At 42.4% G+C, this 24,620-nt stretch overlaps 1 protein-coding gene across 3 annotated transcripts in view; it reads left to right on the top strand.

The window, feature by feature from the left end:
* Nucleotides 1-24,620, top strand: part of AGO2 (argonaute RISC catalytic component 2) — a 225,163-nt gene that overhangs the window by 185,329 nt on the left and 15,214 nt on the right. For all 3 annotated transcript variants that reach the window (XM_029592084.1, XM_029592085.1, XM_029592086.1), the window contains 3 exons: nt 2,233-2,367; nt 3,001-3,102; nt 3,248-3,447. In XM_029592084.1, coding sequence (XP_029447944.1) covers nt 2,233-2,367; nt 3,001-3,102; nt 3,248-3,447 — 437 coding nt within the window. The remainder of the gene's footprint in view (nt 1-2,232; nt 2,368-3,000; nt 3,103-3,247; nt 3,448-24,620) is intronic.

Here is a 24,620-nt window from a genome sequence, read left to right as displayed (position 1 = left end):
ACCTAACATTTTTAGCATGATTTCAGCTGGATGCACACTTTTAGTCACCTGTTAAGCGTACTGACTGACTAATTGTGCCTTTGGCTAAGAAACGTAAGTACCTTTCCCTCTGGGCTGCCTGTCCTATTCGGGGATCTCAGCCTGACGTGCCCTCTAACTTGTGCCAGCACTGCTTAGAGGCTCAGGGACAATTATCTTCCTCTGATTTTACTAAGCCTGGTTCTTCCCAGCTTGATGATGGCCTGGTTAAGGACATGTCAGGAGGGATGCCTGACCTTTGAACTCAGTTGACTGATTTGTCAGCAGGGGACAGCAGCTTGGTGGGCGCAGCACAAGTGCCTTCTGATTTTAGCATGGATCTTTCTACCTTTACTTGAGTATAATTTTTTCAAGGATTGCAATCCTTCCTTCAGGCAAAGTCCTCAGCCCCATCCAATCCTGTCAGGTCAGATTCTCGTGGTGACCTCTCCCCCTTCTGGTATTACTGTTAAGCGCCAAAGTACAACTCTATTGACAGCGGCAACTCCCAATAGGAATCCGGATGGCACTGATGATGAGGCAGATCCTGACTCTCTGGAGGATGGGGAAATTCCTCAGGGACTGGAACCGTATAGGACTATGTTGAGAGATGAACTGCTGGCTTTGATTTCTCAGACATTGAAGATGCTGGGAGTACCCGGGGCAGACTCCAATTCTGAGCCAAAGAAAAATTCCATTTTGGTTGCTTTGCGTAAAGCCGCTTGTTTGGTTTTTTTTCCTTATTATGGAGGCCATTCAAGAATTGGTTGATTTTTGAGTGGGACGCCACGGAGGCAAATTTTAAAGGGGGTCGGATCTTGGATGGCCTGTACCCCCCTGGATCCAGTGGTGAGAGGGTATCTGCATTTTTTGAAAGTGGATGTGCTTGTCTGTGCTGTCTCTAAATGGGCTACTAACCCCATGGAGGGAGGAGCGGCCTTGAAGGATGTGCATGATAGGTGGATTGAGGCCATCCTTAAGCAAGCAGTGGCAATGACCTTGCAGAAAGCTTCCTGTTGTTCCCTAGTGGCTCACTCTTGTTTGCTTCTCGCTTAGGAGGTTGATGATGCTGGAGCAAATTCCAGGGCAGTTATGGAATCCGCCACCTTTTTAGCAGATGCAAGTTGCAATTTGGTCCGCGCCTCGGTCAGAGGAGTGGCTTCAGTAATAGCGGCCAGGTGTCAGTTATGGCTAGGAAATTAGTTGGTCAATGTGACCACTGAGGCTAATCTAATGAAGTTGCCCTTTAAAGGCTCGCTCTTGTTTGGGAGCGAGTTGGAGAAACTGGCCGGCAAGTATGGAGAATACCCGGTTCCTCAGTTGCCAGAGGATAAGAAGCAGATGCCACGCTCCTTTGGCATGAGGGGTCGAGCCAGGGATTCCAAACATTTTCAGCCCTACAGAGGTGCGGCCTTTCAGAGGACGAACCTTTGCTGGTCTCAATCCTTAGATAGGGATGAACCAGTATCCCTTGACTGTGCAGAAAAGCCGCGACGACCACCAGAACCTTGGTGAAACCCTTGGGGGCAGTCGCTAACCCGAATGGAAGGGCTCAAAACCCAGCCCCATGAACCTCAGGAGCCTCTGGTGGCATTCCTGGATGCCAATATGGAGATAACCAGGGGTCGATCTCGTAGCCAGCGCTCGGGTTGTGGAACCTCCTGAGCCTCCCAATGAAGGTTTGCCAACCCACCCCCAGGAACAGGAGATAGGCGGGGTTCCTCTTTCTTTTATCAGAGATGGGTCAAAATCAAATCAGATTCCTCAAATGATGACGCACAGCCGTTGAATAATCGGATGAGCCCAGAATATTTTTTTAAATATTTTTGTGTCATGGCTAGTTTATTAAACAGCTTGTTTTCACAAACTGTTTGTTTGGTTAATACTATTTATTAATACTAACTTTTTTTTTTTTTTTTATAGAAGCTTATTGAGATTCCACTACATTATAGAATAATGTACTTTAGAAAGATATATGTAGTTACTTTTGGGATGACTGGCCTAGAAAAGCCCTCAAATATAGTAGGCGCAAAGGAATGATGCTGTTACAATTAGCCAGTTACAGCTGGATAAATTAAGACTCCTGGACATAAATTGACTTCCCCAAGGAGCTTAAAGAGTCTGTGGGCATTTAGGGCTTTTGTGACTCATAGTTCAGTGCTCTGCTCCCTAGCTCATGCTGCTTCCCTCTTCATATTTTGCCTTCTCTTCTAGGTACTTCATCATGAACTGCTGGCAATTAGGGAAGCATGTATTAAACTAGAGAAGGACTACCAACCTGGAATCACATTTATTGTTGTACAGAAAAGGCATCATACCAGACTTTTCTGTACTGACAGAAATGAACGGGTGAGTAGTTCAGATTACCAATGAAAAGTTCACATAGCCACCATTCCAGGAATGCGAGGTACTCACCGATTCATACATTTTCATTTGGTGCCCATTTCTGACTTAAATAGCTTTTTGTAAGTTAAATATCAGGTTGAGTATACTCTGTTGGCTATAGAGCTTGAAACCCATAAACCCATTTTACAACCAACTTGTAAAATCCCATAGAGATGACATGGGCAAAACTAGAATGTTTGCCTCAAAATTTTTACCAGAAAGGATGATGCTTTGGGATTTGCTTATGTACAGAGAAATCTTATACACACAGATCTCGGGTCGGTTGGCTAAGACTGGGGATGCTGCAAAGAGCAGCACCTGGTGGCCAGATGTAGAGCTCATATGAATTAGGATTCCGGAAGGAACCCTGGTGCATGGCTCCTGGCCTCAAGATTGTCATTGCGATGTTAGATTAGGAGCAGTGGGTGGGAGGGTCTATTAAAATAGGGAAAAACTCCTCAGGTAGTTCCAGTTTAACTGGAGGCAAAAAAGAGAATGCAGGAACTACTAGGCCAAAAAAAATTTATATTTTACTTAATTTATTTTGATAGATACACTGGCTATAATATTTTATGGTGAATTCTATTGTTAACATAGGTTGGAAAAAGCGGAAACATTCCAGCAGGTACCACAGTGGACACAAAAATCACACACCCCTCAGAGTTTGACTTCTATCTGTGCAGTCATGCTGGTATTCAGGTATGTTATTGTGCTATACATATGTTATGCATGGGATTCACATATGTAGCCACAGCTATGCCTGCATTGCATGTAAAGAAAAGAATTGTTTTTGCATTTTTTGAATCTTTTCATTGTTGTGTGATATCCTGCTTTCTCTTTTTAGGGAACAAGCAGACCTTCTCACTACCATGTCCTCTGGGATGACAATCGATTTTCTTCAGATGAATTACAGATTCTCACTTACCAGCTGTGTCACACATATGTGCGCTGCACTCGTTCCGTCTCTATCCCAGCACCAGCATATTATGCGCACTTGGTTGCCTTCAGAGCCAGGTATCATCTGGTAGATAAAGAGCATGACAGGTTAGTTACCCATAAGTTATGAAGATGTACAGATTTTTGAGCGCTTTCATAAAAACAATCTCCATTACTTCATCCAGTTTCTTTAATTTCACAGTCACTGAATTCATCTATTATTTTTATGGGCATCTATTTATCTATTTATTTATTCAGCTATTTAAAAATCACAGAAATATGGTGGATGCTTGGGACAGCCTCTCTCAGGAGAGATGGTGGAGGCCAAAACAGTAACAGACTTTGAGAGGCAGGAATAATCTCAGAGAGCCTTGATTGTGAGGGTAAAGCCTGAGATTGGATAGGCTCTCTTATGAATTGAGAATCTGCAGATTATAGATGGGTCTATCTAGTCTTTTGCATTGAGTGCCAGATGTATGATTTATCTAAATGTTGATGTTTGTGTTGCATCCGGTGCAAAGAGCTCCTTGGCTCCCTGATCTCTGGAAAGGCAGACCTGGAGCAAGTGAGGCAGACAGAGAGGTATATAGAGAAGATCTTCAGGAGCATAGTGGCCCCAACTCCAGTCTAGCAGGCCTTGTGCTGATTAGGAGAAGCAAGGTCACCTGGAAGGAGACATTACCTTGGTGTGGCAGGAATTGATCCTGTAGCCAGGACTTGCTCTCTAGGTGATATTTTGTCATCTTACACTGAGGAATATAACTCCTGGCTCTGTGCCCAGGAGGGAAGGGTTAGGCTGGCTGTTTTAGTTGGTGATTTGATCATTAAGAATGTGGATAGCTGGAAGACTTGTAGGCATGAGGATCACTTGCTAAGTTGCCTGCTTGGTGAAAAGGTAGCAGAGCTCACATGCCACCTAGATACGATTTTAGAGAGTGCTGGAAAATAGCAGTTGTCATGATACTTAGAGGTTCAATTCAATTCAGGCTTCTAGGTAGGAAACTGAAATCCAGAACCTCCAGGGTTGCATTCTCAGAAGTGCTCCCTATTTGACATGCAGGACCACAAAGGCTGGCAGAGTTCCATAGTCTGTGTGGATGAGTTGATAGTGTAGGTAAGAGGGCCTAGATTTGTTAGGAGCTCTGGGAGCATTTTGAGGAAAGGGTACCCTATATTGATGGAATGGGTTCCACCTTAACCAGAGTGGAACCAGGCTGCTGGCAATAACTTTTTAAAAGGAGATAGAGTAGTTTTTAACTAGAACATAGGAAGAAGCCAGCATTCGCTCAGAAGCACATAGTTCAGAGGGAGGTATCTGCAGAGAATACTGGCAAACCAACAGGCCAATAGCAGGCTGTCAGCCTGCTATTGGACACGCGTTTTCCCTTACCCCTTATTCAGTAAGGGGAGGAAAATGCGCGTCCAACCCGCGGCACCTAATAGCACCCTCAACACGCAAATGCATGTTGATGGCCCTATTAGGTATGCACGCAGGATACAGAAAGTAAAATGTGCAGCCAAGCCGCACATTTTACTTTCAGAAATTAGCGCCGACCTTTGGGTCAGCGCAAATTTCTTCCGGCACCGGGAAAGTGCACAGAAAAGCAGTAAAAACTGCTTTTCTGTGCACCCTCCAATTTAATATCATGGCGATATTAAGTCGGAGGTCCCGAAGAGTAAAAAAAAAAAAATTTGAATTCGGGACGAAAACAAGACACTCAATTTTGCCGGCGTCCAGTTTCCGAGCCCGTAGCTGTCAGCGGGCTCATGAACAGACGCCGGCAAAATTGAGCGTCGGCTGTCAAACCCGCTGACAGCCGCCGCTCCTGTCAAAAAGGAGGCGCTAGGGACGCGATAGTGTCCCTAGCGTCTCCTTTTCCCCGTTTCTACCGCACCGTCTAATTTGCATAGTGAATCGCACGCACCGGCGAGGGGCCAGTGCGCGTGCCGGGAGAGCGGGTGTTCGTCCGCTCTCCCGCGGACTTTACTGTATTGGCCCGCAAGTAAGTTAGAATGTCCCCATTGAGAGGTGGTTGTAAAAGCTAAAAAAAAACAAAAAAAAACCTGGATATATTTACATGCAGCACATGCAGATAAAAATAACTCCAAACTGCCTTCGTCATCCAATAGTAAGCAGGTTGTGGGTACATGTAAAAATAGAAATACCAATTGGCACTATATTAAGAATGGTATAGAATCAAGCAGGATAAAAGATTTTGCAGGAAACAAACTACGTTTGAATCCCTTATGAATAGAAATTCCAAGGGAAAAAAGGGAAGAATATAGTAGAGGGGCTATTTTACCATCTACCTGGCCAAGATGAGAAAATAAATTGTAAAATGCTAACAGAAATTAGACCGGCTTGTAAACTGTGCAACACAATAATATTGGGAGACTTCAATTATCCGAGTATTGAATGGGTAAATGTCATATCAGGGCATGCAAGCGAGGTTAAATTCTAGATGCCATCAATGACTGCTTCATGCAGCACTTGGTCATGGAACCAATAAGAGGAGGGAACTACATTAGATCTAATTCTCAGTAAATGCATGACCTGGTGCAAGAGATGGTAATGGATCTGCTTGGTAACATAATCATTGGAGAGCAGATACTAAGAATCCTACTGCAGTAGCGTTTGACTATAAAAATGGATAGTATGATAACTGAGGAAATTTTCTTAGAAAAAACTAAAAGGGGCAATTCACAAGGTTAAAAACTTACAGGAGGTATGGACATTGTTTAAAATGACCATTCCTGAGGCCCAGACAAAATTATTCCATATATTAAAAAAAGTTAAAGGAAAACCAAACAAATGCTAATATGGTTTTAGTGAGGTGAAAGAGGGGATTAAAGCCAAAAGGGCTTCTTTAAAAAAATGTAAAGCACACCCAAATGGGGAAATGGGGAAAGAGCATAAATATTGGCAAGTCATATGTAAAATAAATAAGCAGGCTAAGAGAGATTTTGAAAAGAAGGTAAAAACAAGTAACGGAAATGTTTTCAAGTACATTTGAAGCAAAAAGCCTGTGAGGAAATCAGTTGGGCCACTAGATGACCAAGGGGCAAGAAGGGGGGGATGCTCATGAAGGACAAGGACATAGCAGAAAACTAAATTAATTCTTTGCTTCTGTCTTTACTGAGGAGGATACCCACACCAGAAACATTTTTTGGTGGTGATGATTCTGAGGAACTAAATGAAACTGGAAGATGTAATAATAAATCAGATTGACAGACTAAAGAATAACAAATCACCAAGACCGAATGGTATTCACCCCAGAGTTCTGAAGAAATTCAAACATGAAATTGCAGTCCTGTTTCTGGTGATTTACAGCTTATTTAAAACAGCCACGGTATCAGAAGACTGGAGGGTGACCGACATGATGCCAGTTTTTAAAAAGGGTCTAGAGGTGATCAAGCAAATTATAGACCAGTGAGCCTGATGTCAGTGCTGGGCAAAATGGTAGAAGCTATTCTTAACAACAAAATTATTGACCACATAGATAGATATGGTTTAATTGGAGAGAGTCAACATGGCTTTTACAAAGGAAAGTCTTGCCTTACCAATTTTCAAGGTTTTTTGGAAGGTGTAAATAAGCGTGGATAAAGGTGAGCCAGTTGATATGGTACGTTTGAATTTTCAGAAGGCATTTCACAAAGTCCTTCATGATAGAGAGACTTCTGGAAATTGGGAGATCATGGGCTAGTAGGCATTGTAGATTGGTGGTAACTGGATAAAAAACAGGAAACAAAAGGGTAGGACTAAATGGTCAGTTTTCCAAATGAAGACAGGTTGTTAGAGTACACTAGGATTCTGTACTGGGACTTCTTCTATCTAGCGTATTTATAAATGATCTGAAGAAAGGAACAGCAAGTGAAGTGATCAGATTTGCAGATGACACCAAATTGTTACTAGTCTTTAAAACAGCAGGCTGTGAGGACCTGAAGAACTACCTTGTGAGACTAAGCATCTAAGTGGCAGATGCAATTTATTGTGGATAAGTGCAAAGTAATGCACATAGGGAAAATTAATCTCAACTAAATTTAAATTTATTTGTGATTTTTCTATACCGGCATTCACGGAGTTCGTATCATGTCGGTTTTCATAAAACAAGGGGTGAGCAATACAAAACTATAACTTGAATGTATACGTTACAACTTATAACAAATTATAACAAATTATAACAAGTGCTCAGAAGAAGAAGTTACAATAAAACAGGGATGATTCTAACTGGGAGTAAAAGAAGAGGAAGATAGAAGTTTAACAAGAGGTAGAACTTTGCGGTGGTTGTTAATGACTATATTAGTTTAACGGAAGATGATCAGTCTTGTTGTATTTAGTGTAGGAGAATCAGTAAGGGTCCGGAAAGGCTTTCTTGAACAGCCATGTTTTAAGTCTTTTTCTGAAGGTTGGTAGACATGGTTCCTGTCGTAATTCTAAGGGGATTGAGTTCCATAGTGGTGGGCCTGCTGTAGAGAAGGCCCGGTCTCTCAATGTTATATGTTGGGTGGTATTGGCGTGTGGTACCTGTAGATATTCTCTGTATGTTTCTCTGATGGGTCTGTTGGAGGAGTGTTTTTTGAGTTCTATTGTAGATGGAGTGGAGCCAGTCCATGAATACTTTTGTAGATTGTAGTGAGAGATTTATGGATTATTCTGTAGTGGATTGGCAACCAGTGCAGGTCTTTAAGGACTGGCGTAATGTGATCTCTTCTTCTCTTGTTTGTTAGGATTCTTGCTGCCGTGTTCTGAATCATTTGGAGCGGTTTAGTATGGGATGATGGGAGGCCTAATAAGATAGCGTTGCAGTAATCTATTTTAGCAAAGATTATTGCTTGGAGCACTGTTCTATAATCATGGAAATGAAATAGGGGTTTTATTCTTTTCAATACGTGTAGTTTGTGGAAGCAGTCCTTAGTTGTTTGATTAATGAATGATTTTAGATTTAGCCGGTTGTCTAGAGAAACTCCTAGATCTCTTACTTTTGTGATTTGCAAATTGTCTGGCGGGTTTGTAGTGTAAATGATGCTGGGTTCCGAGTTAGCAGTCACCACCCAGGAAAAGGACATTGGAGTACTTGTGGCCACTGCATTTAAATCTTTGGCTCAGTGTGCAGTGGCAATCAAAAAGGCAAATAGAATGTTAGGAATTATTTGGAAAAGATAAGAACAAAACTGAGAAATTTTTGTGTAGATTTATGGTTTGACTATACCTTGAGTATTGTGTGCAGTCCTAGTCGCCCATCTCAAAAAAGATATATAACAGAATTAGAAAAGGTACAGAGAAGGGTGACAAATATGATAAAAGGGATGGAAAAGCTGTAATATGGAGAGAGGCTAAATAGATTAGAGCTCTTTAGCTTGGTGAAGAGACAACTGAGAAGAATGCATGACTGAGATTTAGAAAATCATGAATGAGCTAGAACAGATAAACAGGGAATGGTTATTTACCCTTTCAGATAACATTAGGATTAGTGGACATTTTATGAAACTAGCAACCAGATTTTTAAAAAGTTATAGGAAATATTTTTTTTCACTCAGCACACTATCAAGCTATGGAATCTGTTACCAGAGGATGTGGTAAAGGCAGCTAACGTATAGTGGGTTTCAAAAGAAGGTTGGAAAAGACCATAAACGGGGGGGCGCTCTCGCCGCAGAGCAAGATGGCCGCATAACTTTGAGCTCCCGCCCATCCCGAGCCTTCTAACTACATTTTGGCAGCTCTAAACCTGACGAACCCGAGATAATATAGCAGCGATCGTTGTCTCTGGCATCGAGGATGGCACAGAAAAAAAAAGGGGCCCGATTTGAAACAATTTGCTTATAATGCTGACACGGACGCCACCGGTGGGCCTTGTGGAAATCTTGAAGCCCCGGACTTGGGCAGGCGCCATCTTGATGGAGAGCAGGAGCAGGGGGCACTCTGAGACGCACCCTCCGATCTCCCTACTCGAGATGAATTCAGACGCTGGTTTGGGGATCTGCGTCGTGAAATTAAAGAACACAAATGGGACCTGCTCAATGCTATGGATGAAATTCGGGAGGAGATGGCGGAGATCGGGAGGCGAACGGATGACTGTGATGTGAGGCTGGAGGAGCATGCTATCCGGCTCAAAACGCTGCAAAAAACCTCAGACCAAACGCATGCTGATTATACAGCTTTAAATGCAAAATTGGAGGACCTGGACAACCGTGGGAGACGCCATAACTTACGTTTTCGAGGCATTCCAGAAGATGAGAAAAATACTGATTGTGGGGCTGCTATTCAAAGATTCTGCTCTTTCTTACAACTTCAAAATGGCGACGGGTCTGATGAAACACCAGCGGCTACCATTGAACTGGACCGAGCTCATCGCTCTTTGGGCCCCAAAATACCCGGTAAACCTAGAGACATTATAGTATGCTTCACTAAATATACAACCAAAGATGGCATTTATCAAATTGCCAGAAAACGGCCCTCGTGGGCATGGGAGAATAACAACATCCAAATATATGCTGATTTATCACCAATGACTCTTAAAAAAAAGGATGGAATTCAAGGAGGTCACAGCGGTGATGCGCAAAGCAGGTATCCGTTATCGCTGGCTATTTCCTTTTGGCATAGCGATTACCATAGACGGCGCCACGACAAAAACTGAGACTGTGGATGGAGCGGCGGCACTATTGAAAGCAGCGGGACATCAAGTGCAGCTTACCACCCCAGCAAAGAAGATACCTCCCTCTATGATGGAAACTCCTAGATGGCAGCGGGTGAGAAATGGAGGCAAACGAATGCGGAGACACTCAGGAGATACTGCCTCCAACCAGGACAAGGGGAAAGGATGAAAGGTATCCTTCAGCTGAAGGGATCTCAATATTTCACGGTTTCCTGGATCGGGGCGCAGGACTGTCACATCTATCAGGACTAAGTTTCAAGCACTTGTTTGTCAGGTTTATTGTTAGTTTAACTGTTGGTTATTTTTCTATATGCAGGTATGATTAGTAACAACTGGGGTTCAGGGGTGGGTAGGGAGGGGCTCTGCGGGTGATTACGTCCTCCATAGCCTACACAGGGGTGCATCTAGCACGGGTCTGTGGAGAGCACAGGGTTCTGGAGGGGAGGGGTGAGGGAGCGGCAGGGGGGGGGGAGGAGAAAGGGGGGATGGGAATGGGCAATACCACACAATTTCAGTTACCTGTGTTTACAGAACTTTTAGGACTTACTGTTACCTCGTTTCTATATCCACAGTATAATTCTACTGTTTTATTCTATCCAGTCATTTGGGGGGAGAGCGATGGTTTCAAGGTGCATGGGGATTTTCAGGCTGAAGGCTATATGGGAGCGCTAGCTGCGCGAGAACGCTTTTTGTACTATCCTTATGGCGAAACTCACCTTATGGTCTTTAAATGTTAAAGGGTTAAATAGTCCCCAAAAGAGGCGGATTTTCCGCAATGATGTGCAGCGCATTGGGGCTGATATATTGTTTCTTCAGGAGACGCACCTTAGGAAACGGTATGAGCATTTATTAGCTTGGGCCCATTACCCACAACAATTCCATGCAGCGGCCTCTAAACAAGCGAAGTATACGGGTGTGAGTATATTACTCCATAAAGACATTCAGGGCACTGTCACACACATGATAGCTGACCCTTTGGGGCGTTATGTGGTCATACAATTGTTAGTGGAGGCGACTCTCTATACTTTCCTTAATGTTTATGCTCCTAACACAAACCAGCATACTTTCCTAGATCAGCTAGGAGATGTGTTAGATCGCATAGCCCCTGAGAATTTGATCATAGGGGGCGACTTTAACCTTACCTTACAACCCCATATAGACAACTCAGCAGGCGGGGGAGGGGGCACCTCAAATGATCGCAAGTCTCTCCGAAAGTTTGTTCGAGATAGAGACCTGCTGGACATTTGGAGACACCGAAATGTTAACGTGAGGGATTACACTTTCTACTCACATTCGCATAATACCTATTCCCGTATAGACTATTTTTTAGTGGATAAGGCATTGAGTTTACAGACTATAGGACCCACTATAGGCTCAATCACTTGGTCAGATCATGCCCCTATAGGCTTAACTGTGCATCTCAGCACTAAGAAGGCTGGTCTCCGCTTTTGGCGCCTGAATGACACACTGCTAGATGATGAGTCTTTTTGCCAAACGTTACAGGAAGCTATTGCAGATTATCAGGAATTTAATACCACACAAACCCATTCCTCGCCAATATTGTGGGACTGTTTAAAAGTGGTATTGAGAGGTAGACTAATTTCACAAGCTTCTTATCAGAAGTGGGTAAAAAACACACAAATTGAGGCACTATTGTCTGACATCTCCCGCTTAGAGAAACAACATAAAGCTACTTTGTCCTCTAAGGTATATGCTACACTTCAACGTGCTCGCAACGCTTTAGGCCTACTTAGAGCCGGGGATATAGCACATCAACTACAGCTTGCACGACAGGAACATTTTGAATGGGGCAATAAGGCGGGACGCCTTTTAGCTCGAAAATTAAAGCGCCAAGTGGCACAGAGCCAAATTACACGGATCAAAGCGTCCGATGGTTCTATGTTGGACTCTGCTGAGGCTATTCAACATAGGTTTCAACAGTTTTATGGTTCCCTATACTCGGCGGATAACCAAATTACCGAGGCTAGTATTGATACTTATCTTGCGGCCATTGATCTCCCAAAACTTTCTGAGCTTGAAAGGCTGCGATTTGAGAGCCTTGTTACCCCCATGGAAATAATGCATGCTATTAAAGATCTTAAAACCGCATAAAGCTCCCGGATTGGATGGGTATACGGGGTCATTTTACAAAAAGTTTATCACTCAGATTACCCCCCTCTTAGAGGCAGCTTTTAATGACTAGCAGGGGGAGGCAGTTTTACCTTCTGAAGCAAACGTAGCAGGCATAACCATACTGGCCAAACCCGGGAGAGACCCAACAGAGTGTGGGTCATACCGCCCAATTTCCCTGATAAACATAGACCTGAAAATACTCGCGAAAATTCTAGCTACTCGTCTTAATTCAGTTATGAACAAATTGGTGCACCCGGATCAGGCCGGATTTATTCCAGGGAGAAAAGCAGCAGATAATGTGAGGAAAATTATGGACCTTATTTGGCAAGTGACACGAACTGAGATCCCGGCGATCTTGATGGCGGTCGATGCTGAAAAAGCATTCGACATGGTCCATTGGCAATTTTTGTTTAAAACCTTGGAAAAAATGAATTTTGGCCCCAAATATCTTAATTGGCTTCTTAAATTATATGACCGGCCACGGGCTAGGGTGAAAGTCAATGGAGTATACTCTGCTCCTTTTCCAATTGAGCAGGGAACTAGACAGGGCTGTCCTTTATCTCCCCTATTATTTGCGTTGTTTTTGGAACCTTTTACCACTAAAATTTGGGAAATGAGTACAATTATGGGAGTCCGAGTGGGAGAGTCGGACTATAAGTTGTCACTTTTCGCGGACGACATTTTATTTACACTATCCAATCCGGCACAGTCTCTTCCGGGAGTGGTCACCCAGCTTATGGAGTTCAGTTCCGTGTCCGGCTTTCGCTTGAACCTTGACAAATCAGAGGTCCTGAATGTTTCCTTACCTCCAGACCAGGTCTCTTCATTGAAACAACAATTTCCCTTTAAATGGGCGGGCGCAAAGATAAAATACTTAGGCATCTTTATAGGGCCTAAATTAACTGATCTATTTAGATTGAATTATGTCCCACTAGTGGCCAAAGTGTTCCGAGATTTAGATATCTGGGATAATCTCCCTGTTACCTGGACGGGACGCATAGCAATTTTAAAGATGTCAGTATTACCTAAATTCAATTACCTGTTTCAATCGCTACCAATCCCAATACCGACAGCATTATTGAAAAAATGGCAGAGACGTTTCTTTGCATTCCTCTGGAAGAGGAGGCCTCCTCGAGTAGCGCGAGCGACCTTATATCGACACAAATTGAGAAGTGGGATGGGGGTTCCGAATTTACAATGGTACTATGCTGCCGCCCAAATTAGTTGTATACTCGCTTGGTATAGAAAAACTGAGCAACCTAGCTGGGTGGTCATTGAACAAACTATATTGGGATCTACACCCCTCCCAGCTCTCCTCTGGCAACCTAGATCGACATTAAAAATAGGGGGACTTCTAACCTCTACTCTACATACGACTCTCCAGTGCTGAGACAAATGGAAGCATTTGATCATAGGACACCGGCGATATTTTTTTCACACTCACATATATCACCATACTCGTTTCTCTCCAGGATGGGACTCGACTTATGCTCAATATTGGAAGCTGCAGGGGATTACCACTATGGGTCAAATATGTACTCCTGATAATGTGTTGTCCTTTTCACAACTTCAGGAGACATACTCTATACCCTCCTCACATCTTTATTATTATTATCAAATACGACATTTCCTGATTCACGAACGAGTTCTGGTGGAACTTCAGAAGGGTAAATCCCAATTTGAGGGCTGGTGTGACCTGGCAGACCGCATAAAGGGGGGATTGTCAAAGGTATATTTGTTGCTGCAGGGATCCTTACCGGGGAAACCGGCCTACACCCATAAGTGGGAGTCTGAGTTGGGTCGGGAACTGGCTGATGAGGAGTGGGACCAGATTTTCTTAAATACTAAGCGTAGTTCTATTGCGTCCTCTCTTACTGAAAATGGATATAAAGTGCTACTCCCTATAGACTACATAAAGCGGGCCTCAGATTTGGACGCTCAGTGTTGGAAAGGGTGTGGCATGGAGGGCACATTTCTCCATCTGTGGTGGGAGTGTATACACGTACAGAGACTATGGAAAGATGTCATGGCTGTAATTCTCCTCACTCTACACAAAGAGGTTACTTTAACTCCCACACAGGGCTTACTCAATGCATCCGTGGATGGTTCCCCGGCTGAGAGTAAGTTGGTTAATCAATTTTGTATAGCAGCACGCTGTACTTTGGCGGCTGCTTGGAATCAGGTCAGGGTACCAGATAAGGAAGTTCTTTATCAGAAACTTGATGCAATGTGTTCCATGTCCAAGATAACGGCTCAAAAGCGGAAACAGCAATTGCCGTTTCAGCGGATATGGCAGCCATACCTTACTTGGAGGCGTGATATGCTCACAAATGCTAGCTAGCCTGACTTTCCCTGAAGATCCTTGCTATTTGGTCTTATATTTGGTCTTATATAGCTGGTACCTTCGATACCTTTTCAGATCTATTATTGTACCAATCCTGGACAAATCAGACATCCCAACTCAGTTGCGGTATCATATGACAATTGTTTATTTGTTCTAGTTCCATACATTATCATTCTTATAGCGAGCGCGGACTTTGGTGGCGCTATATGTGCATGGTACCTGCCTTTCTCCCTAATGTCCTAGCTTTTTACCTCAATGTGCAGTGGATTGCATTTAAGTGGTATTTGGTATGCTGTTATTGGTAACTTTCATATACATAAAAGACATATAATTGTACATGTATTTGTTTTTTACCTAATAATGTCTGTATACACAGTTGCTATGGTTCTGTGGATGTTAATACTGTTTAATAAACTTTACATTCAAAAAAAAAAAAAAAGAAAAGACCATAAACGGTTATTAGCCAGGTAGACTTGGGAAAGCCAGAGCTTATCCCTGAGGATAAGATAAACAAGAAATAGACAAACTATTGAGGATCTGCCAGGTACATATGACCTGTACTGGCCACTGTCAGAGGCAGATTACTGGGTTTGAGGTGGCCACCGCGGAAGATGGCCACGTGAGCGTTTCACTTCGACCCTCCTCGAGCCCATTAGCGAGCGCATTAACAAAAAACCCTGCGAACCCAGTCGAAAGGCAGAGATCCAACTACCGGAGGCGGTAATGGCACAGCCCGCAAAGAAAAAAACCCCCGATCTCCGCCACTTTTCATTCAAAAGCCCAGAGGATAATTCAGGGCCTAGCACACAGGAGAGCCGGGGAGAGGAGCACATGGCGCCTGGCGCAGCAGCGGTGGTTTTGGAGGAGGTGGTGTGTGGTATCCCCTCCTGGGAAGAATTTAGAGAATGGTTTCAGGAGCTCAGAATGGAAATACAGACTTCAACAGAGAAATGAAAGAACTTATATCAGACATGAAAGAAAATATCTCCAGCCTGGGGAGGCGAGTGGATGAATGCGACACGAGGTAGGACGCCCAGGAGGTAAAATTTGATCTAATAGACACCCGCATGGCAGACTTGCAGCAGGAAAACTCCACACTTCTCCTTAAAATGGAGGATCTGGAAAATCGGGGGCGCCACTGTAACTTACGGTTCCAGGGTGTGCCAGATACAGAACAGTATCAAAATGCTTCAGAGGTGGTGAAAAAAATTTGTGACTTTTTGTTGGCTCAAGTGGACAGCACTAACCCGGGGAAAAGCACAGTGGAAATTTTGTTAGAGCTCATCGCGCACTGGGCCCAAAAATTGGAGACAGGCCTCGTGACTTTCTGGCCTGCTTTCACAGATTTCCTATTAAGGAACAAGTGCTGGCTATTGCCAGAAAGCAACAAAGCTGGACTTGGGAAAATCATTCTATTTCCATATTATCTGATCTATCACCCCTGACGCTGAAAAAAAGGGCGGAATTTAAGGAGGCTACTGCGGTTATGCGGAAGGAGGGGGATCAGGTACCATTGGCTGTTTCCTTTTGGAATTGCCGTCACCATACAGGGATCCACCTCCACAGTACATAAGGCAGAGGAGGCAGAACGACTCCTAATAGAAGCAGGCTACATGACGCAGAGGGCCAGACAGCAGACCGAGCACCTGCCCCTGGACGATTGGAGACACCTCGGTGGCAGAGAGTGGGTAAAAACAACAAGAGACTTCAATGGCAATCTGGAGAAGCTCCTACAGGAACAGACAAGGGATGAGGAGCCCTAGGGGCCCCAACTGGACACTTGGGACTGACTACTGCATGGAGAAGAGTTGATGCCATCAGCGTCAGGATTATATTCTGAGTGTGTTTACATAAGGTTTGGGTTTCATATGTGAGTGACTTGCAAGAAGTTTCTAAAAAAGTTCCAGAAAGTGTCCTGCTTTACCCAGCTTGTCCCAGGTTAAACTGTTTGATTCCCTCCCACCCTACCCCTCTACCCACCCACCCCTGGAGTTAGATTTCTAATATAGACTGACTAAATTAGCATTAGCAACAAGATAAATTAGTAAATTGTTAACGGCTAAGGAAATACCAATCCAAAAATTTACCAATATGAGAACTATCCAATGCAACTGTTGTGGAGCCTTTATTCTGAGGGAAAGCATCTGGAGACTTGGAGCTTGCCCGATCTGTGCACAGCTCTCTTCTTTGAAAAAGGAGCTGACTGAGGTTACAGCTCAATTAGCTTCAATTACAAGAATTACACCCACATTGCATTACTCAGAAAATAATTCCCCAATACCAAAGAATAGCCAGGAGTCAAAAAAAAAGAAATACAGTAGACTCAGGTAGGATAACACATGTGTCCCACAGTCACCCATTCTTGACAGATGGGAAGCCAACAAGTATACCCCCCCCACTCAAACAGGTCATTTAGGAAATCATTAAAAACCAGGATTATGGTGGGCTCTGGTAGAATTAGACCTGTAACAAGGAGACACACACAGTATCAAATGCAACAAGAACAAAAAGCCTTCCCTATATTAATAACTGAAGAAGTTCTAGAGAAAAACATTGAAGTGTTACCAGAAAAGAGAAAAAACCAATGCATACAGAATTTCAAGATCCATAACCAAAAGAAAAAGCTAATTGAGATGGATAACTCTGGCATCAGTGGCACAACTGCAAAAGGAAAGAGTGAAGTGAATAACAAATCTCAACTAAAGTCTCATAAGGAGTACAGGAAAAGCAATAACCTTAAAGAGAGTACCTGGAAAGCTATGACCACAAATGCTCATAGTTTGGGAAATAAAATCCCAGATCTGCAGGCCCTAATGACGGAGGCAGAATTGGACATTGTTGCTATCACAGAGACATGGTTCACAGAATCTCATGATTGGGATACAGCAATACCAGGCTATAACTTGTTAAGGAAGGACAGAGTGGATAGAAAAGGGGGAGGTGTGACTCTTTGTCAGAAATAATATCCAAGCATCTGAGCTGCAAGGAAGTTGGGGCAAGGAAGAAGCACTATGGGTCGACCTAAAAAAAGATGATGGAGCGTCCATTTATATTGAAGTGGTTTACAGGCCTCCAAACCAAAAGGAAGAGCTGGACAGAGATCTGGTTGAAGACATCCAATAAGATAGGTAAGAAGGGGGAAGTGGTGATCGTTGGTGACTTTAATATGCCAGATGTAGACTGGAAAATCCCATCTGCAGAATCTAAAAATAGTAGAGCGATAGTGGATGCTATGCAAGTAACTTTGTTCAAACAAATGGTATTGGAACCCACAAGAGAAGGAACTATACTCGACCTAGTGCTCACTAATGGAGATAATGTCTCTGATGTCAAGGTGGGTGCCCACCTCGGCACCAGTGATCATCAAACGGTATGTTTAATATCACTAAAAGAATATGGAAAAGAAGCACAAAGACCAGAGTTTTTACAGTTCAAAAACACGGACTTTGAGGAAATGGGGAAGTACCTAGAGGAAGAACTAAATGGATGGGAGAATGAGAGAGATGTGGATCAGCAGTGGACCAATCTAAAAGGAGCAATCAAGGCAACTGCTCTATATGTTAGAAATGTAAAGAAAAGCAAAAGAAAAATGAAACCTATCTGGTTCTCAAAGGAGGAGGCTGACAAAATTAAAGCTAAAAGAACAGCGTTCAAGAAATATAAAAGATCCCAAAGGGAGGAGCACAAAGAAGAATATTTGATTCAACTGAGGGAGACGAAGAAATTAATCAAGTTGGCAAAAAGTCAAGCGGAAGAGAGGATTGCCAAGGAGATAAAAAATGGTGACAAAACATTTTTCAGATACATCAGCGAAAAGAGAAAAGTCCAAAGTGGTATTGTGAAATTGAAAGGTGGAAATGATCAATGTGTGGAGAGAGACGAAGAAATGGCAGAAATATTAAACGAATACTTCAGCTCGGTGTTCACTAAAGAAGACCCTGGAGAAGGACCATCTCTACACAACAAGAAACTGGAGGGAAGTGGAATAGATGAAAATCCTTTTACAGTAGAAAATGTATGGGAAGAGCTAAAGAATCTGAAAGTGGACAAAGCCATGGGGCCTGATGGGATTCATCCAAGGATACTGAGGGAGCTCAGAGATGTGCTGGCGGGTCCGCTGTGCGACCTGTTCAATAGATCCCTAGAAACGGGAGTGGTGCCGAGTGATTGGAGAAGAGCAGTGGTGGTCCCGCTTCACAAGAGTGGGAACAGAGAGGAGGCTGGTAACTACAGACCGGTTAGCCTCACTTCGGTGGTGGGAAAAGTAATGGAGTCACTGTTGAAAGAGAGAATAGTGAACTTACAGTCCAGAGAATTGATGGACCAGAGGCAGCATGGATTCACCAGAGGAAGGTCCTGTCAGACAAATCTGACTGACTTTTTTGACTGGGTAACCAAGGAATTGGATCAAGGAAGAGCGCTCGATGTCATCTACTTGGATTTCAGCAAAGCTTTTGATACGGTTCCACACAGGAGACTGGTGAATAAAACGAGAAGCTTAGCAGTGAGTGCCGAGGTGGTGACCTGGATTGAAAACTGGTTGACGGACAGAAGACAATGTGTGATGGTAAATGGAACTTTCTCCGAAGAGAGAGCTGTTTTAAGTCCTGTTCAATATTTTTGTGAGCGACATTGCGGACGGGATAGAAGGTAAGGTTTGTCTTTTTGTGGATGACACTAAGATCTGCAACAGAGTGGACACGCCGGAAGGAGTGGAGAGAATGAGACTAGATTTAAGGAAACTGGAAGAGTGGTCGAAGATATGGCAGTTGAGATTCAATGCCAAGAAGTGCAAAGTCATGCATGGGGAGTGGAAATCCGAATGAACTGTATTCGATGGGGGGGGGGGGGGGGGAGGCTGATGTGCACGGAGCAGGAGAGAGACCTTGGGGTGATAGTGTCTAATGATATGAAGTCTGCGAAACAAGGCGACAAGGTGATAGCAAAAGCCAGAAGAATGCTGGGATGCATAGAGAGAGGAATATCGAGTAAGAAAAGGGAAGTGATTATCCCCTTGTACAGGTCCTTGGTGAGGCCTCACCTGGAGTACTGTGTTCAGTTCTGGAGACCGTATCTACAAAGAGACAAGGACAAGATGGAAGCGGTACAGAGAAGGGCGACCAGGAAGGTGGAGGGTCTTTATCGGAGGACATACGAGGAGAGATTGAAGGATCTAAATATGTACTCCCTGGAGGAAAGGAGGAGCAGGGGTGATATGATTCAGACTTTCAGATACTTGAAAAACTTTAATGATCCAAAGACAACGACAAACCTTTTCCGTCGGAAAAAAATCAGCAGAACCAGAGGTCACAAGCTGAGGCTCCAGGGAGGAAGTCTAAGAACCAATGTCAGGAAGTATTTCTTCACGGAAAGGGTGGTGGATGCCTGGAATGCCCTTCCGGAGGAAGTGGTAAAGTCTAAAACTGTGAACGACTTCAAAGGGGCGTGGGATAAACACTGTGGATCCATCAAGTCTAGAGGGCGTGAATAAAGTGGAGGCAGCAAAACACTGCACGGAGCAGCAGTAGCCACAGAGGCATTCAAACACTGTACGGAGCGGCAGTAGCCACAGAGGCATTCACGGAGCGGGATGCCAGTGGCCAGTAGTTAGTGTTCCACCTTCACGGAGCGGAAGGATGGAGGGCTGCTATCTCCAAAAAAAATAAAAAAACAAACAAAAAAATAAAAACAGGGGTGGGTAAGAGTATGGGGCAAGGGTGTGGCCTGCTTGTTACAGCGGTTGCTACCCCTAATTGATCTGGATGTCACTTGGATGCAGATACGGCGCTGCTCTCTAAATTGGTGGTGGGGTGGAGGGGAATTAGGGCTGGAGGGTACTGGAAGCCAATAGTAAAAGGTGGGAGAGAGAAAAAGGGGAAAAAAAAAATTGAATAAAGTGCGTAGCTTGCTGGGCAGACTGGATGGGCCGTTTGGTCTTCTTCTGCCATCATTTCTATGTTTCTATGTAAAAGGTTTCTAAAGGGTTATTGTTAACTGTATTCATGATATATGTTACAAAAGAAGGCTCGAGGGGATGGGGGACACGTTCTACATGTCAATTAGGTTTCCCCCTCTGGCTGCGTGGGCAGCGAGGCTATGGCAACATAGCACATATTTGGGGTTCAGGGGATTAAGCTGAAATATTGTATCCTCCATCTCTATTTTAATGGATATATAGATTGGATGATGTGTATTTCATGGGTTGCCCTGTTTCTTAGGATATTCTTCCCATTTCTCGACTTCTATATTTAAAGTATGATTGAGCAGCTGTCTATGTTGTCTCTGAATGTTGTTTTCTGCTGGTATTCAGGAAAGCACCTTCAGACAGCTTTATGATCTAAAAGGCAAATTTATTGATAGCAATACAAAGACAATATAGACAATTTAAAAAGAGGAACAAGGAAAGAGGAAGTCGTTGTTTCTCTGGAGGCGCAGGTCAGTGGCAACTGGGCATCAGCTTGCTTCTCAGCTCTGGACTGCTCGGGTTGAGACTTTTAAACTTTTTTCATTGTCCAATAGAAATACATTGATGCACATCCTGGGTGTATTAATTTCTTCTAATATCCAATTATGAACGTAGCTTTATTGTCCAATCAGGCACCGTCTCTGGGGTGTTGCCTTCTTCCGGTATTGAGCTTTGCCAAAGCACATGGTTGTGGAATATGTTGCCAGCAGAATCAGGAAATACATAGCTCAGGCCTAAGGCCTATATACATTCCCCCCCTTGAATCGTTGGGAAACGATTCACAAATGAAAGGCTGAGATTGCATTTCCTGGATTGAAATGGTCATAGCATCAATTTAGTATGACCCACCTTTTTGTACTGTTAAAAATGGCTTCCATATTCTTTATGGTGTTGAATCATTATTTTTATATAACTCGCATTCACAATCACAATCACAATTGTTCAGACATACTCATTTTGTACTTTGTTTTATTGTCATTCAATCTCACATTCATTCTTCATTCAGGTATTGTTCTGGCCTTCTTCCAGTTGATCCAAGATTCTGTAATGTGGTCCTATTAGCAGCATATAAATCAATTAATTCACTTAATGATTGATTATTGATTGTCAATGAATGGTTAGAATGGTTGAAGCAATAATCCATCATTCTACTCAGGGTTAATGCCACTGTCTTAGGTTGCCCAGGGTACGCAATCCTAATGATTTGCTACCTGGTGCTTACCCGTCATCGTTAAGCATAACAGCCTGAGGAGGTAACATTGCTGCTGGTAAATGAAAGGCTTCCTTTAATATGGTATAGGAGTTCATAGTTGTCTTCACAGTAATGCAGGATGATGTCTTAGGCCATTAAAATAACAAACTTCATTCATTCTCACAATTAACCATTGCAAACTCATTTAGAAATGTAAGCCACTTTAAACTGTGTTTCCCGTCAATTAAACCAAATTATATGGAAATGCAACCTTATCCTTTAGAAAATCTCACTCATTAGCTTCAGAAGGAGATTAGCTTCAGAAGGAGATGTTCATCATTAGACGTTGTCTAACTGCGGTAACATGAGAGTAACTTGAGAGTATTTGAGACATAGCAGAAGCAATAGTTAGAATTAATTAATAGAAGCAAAACCATGCTTGGAAGTACTATTACTTATGTCTTAGCCTATCATACATTTGGGGTTATGGGAATATAAACAAATGCTTCAAATCTAAATTAAGAATAGGATTTCGAAGGAGACATCCATATGGATGAGGGATAAGAAATCTCTGTAACCAATGGGATGGTATCTACAAACTCTACTAAATGTGATGTTTAAGAATAGGGAGATCAAATGAATGTCATAATTCTGTCTTCAATCACCAAGAATAACTATATAAACATTTGGGACTACATTAAACCTTTAAACTTACTAAATGTACTCAAATTGAAGAGGACATACTTGTCTGCACAGCCCATTCACATGAGCTGCCCAAGAACGGTGCGAAGGCTGAACTGACAAACTATGCTGCAGCACACTGCACCGGTCTGCCACTGGCTCGCAGACATCTGAACAAGTCTGGACTAGGAAGGGCAGAGTGTAGCAACTGGAGATGAATATAACGTGGAAAGCAATAATGAAATCATAGATGGTAAGTCAAACCAGTTATCTATGGGACCTAGGGATAAATGATCATCTTAATTAATCATATAATGGATATGAGAGAACTGGGAATAGCAGCAAAACTTTAGTATTTTAAATTAATGTGGTGTGTAACATGTAGGTGTATGTAGATGTATGTAGATATCCAAATCATGGCATTTGCAGAATGGCATATGAGCTTGGAGTATATGGCAATCAATTATCAATGACATTTGACAAACATAATGTGGTGTAATGCATAACAGTTAGTCTTAGTGTAAAGAGCTGACAATAATTGGGAATGGATCTAATCTGATCAGGGCAATAAGATTCACACAATCATGAGAACTGCATTAATGTAGAGTACAACAGCATAAAGACAAAATATAATCAAGCAAGAGTAGTAAAGTTCAATGATGAGTAGAAGATGAATTCTGTGTTAAGGCCGAAACTTCCGTAGAAGGGATGGGAAGAATGAAGTAAGTCCCATAAATGTCATTTTCAAGCTTTCAGTAAGGTGTAACAGCTTTTCATTCATCACGGCCTAATGAGGATATGTGCTTCTTTAATAGTTTCAGATACCTAATATGGTAAAGTAGCATAAAAGCAAATTAAGCATTTAAAAAAGTCATCTGCGGTAAGCTAAACCACAAATAACACGTATTTCAGACATGACATTAAACATATGTCACACTGGACTGACATACACTCATTCATCCAACAAATATACATTCCTTGTCTTCATCACATAGGACAAACAACAGATAACATATAATTTGAGCTCAAAATTCGTATCAAAAAATGTATCAAAAGAAAAGTGGATAAAAAATCAAAAATTCAAAAATTCAAAAATGTGTATGAAAAATAAAAGTTCAGAATTCTGTCAAAAAGGTAGAAGTCCTATCCAAAAGGTAAAAGTCCTTGAAGACCTGAAAAGTAAATACTAGCATACAATTGAAATATCAAATTAACAAATATTGTACATATAGATTTCCAACCAATAATATTAAATAAATTTAATCAATAATGTTCTGAGCTTATAGTCAATGTGTCATATCAAATAATTAAAATAATTATAACTCAAATATCAAATAATTAATACTTAAATATGCTACATTTTAAACTAGAAACTATTTCTCCTTTTTTTTTCTTCCGTTCGTAGCACAGCTAGTGCTGGCAGAACAGATAAGCTGTACTCTGCATGTTTGCAAGAGACAACTTCCCCTTTTTTTTCTGTTAAGATACAGTTTGACTCTTTAGTTAAAAAGTCCTTTCAAATTCATAATTCTCCTCACAGAATCATAATTCAGCAGCTCAGACTCTAAATTCTAACACTAGTATATGTTCTTGTCAGTACTCAAGTCCAGTATTAAAGGAATGTGAAGTCAGTAACGTAATAAAGAATCAGTATGTAAAGTTGAGAGCAAAGGGATTTAAATTGGTGGGAGGTATATCTCGCTCCCCCCCTTGATCCCTCTTTTACCACAAATGTACAGTTCAAAGCAGAAAGGAAATAACATGTTGTAAGAGGAAGGTATCGCATGCGCTTGGTGAACACCTTAATAAAAATACATTCACATTGAAAAGAGGAACTTACACTTAAAACTTAAAACTATATGGTACCATTTAAAAATTAACTTACTTATACTAAACATGCTTACACTAAAAATATACCTGCAAATGGTAACACAAATAAATCTTAATAGCTTGAACTATAAGACCAATAAATACATTAATATGGGAAGCCTAGCAATCTGTTATATCTGTCCACAAGCTTGTTACTTTTAGGGCGTTAAACATCTGTGATGGCACTACAAAAGTTCTCAATCAGATAACAACTGACTGACCACATGCATCTGATCCCAGTGCACGGCTGCTGTCTTCTGTAGTAGGGACAGCACGTAATTAGACAGACAAAGTCTGTAGAGACATATCTATTTATTTTTGGATATTATATACCGGAGGATTTTATATACCGGAGGTTCCTGTATACAACGCGTGTCATTCCGGCTTACATGACAGACATCGGGAAGGCTGGCAAGGATTTACTAGTCTTATGTACGCAAATAT

The sequence above is a fragment of the Rhinatrema bivittatum genome, chromosome 2 (genome assembly GCF_901001135.1).
Source record: "Rhinatrema bivittatum chromosome 2, aRhiBiv1.1, whole genome shotgun sequence".
NCBI classification, from domain to species: domain Eukaryota; kingdom Metazoa; phylum Chordata; class Amphibia; order Gymnophiona; family Rhinatrematidae; genus Rhinatrema; species Rhinatrema bivittatum.
Note: the sequence above shows the minus strand (reverse complement) of the source record. Positions and strands in the feature narration are given on the sequence as shown.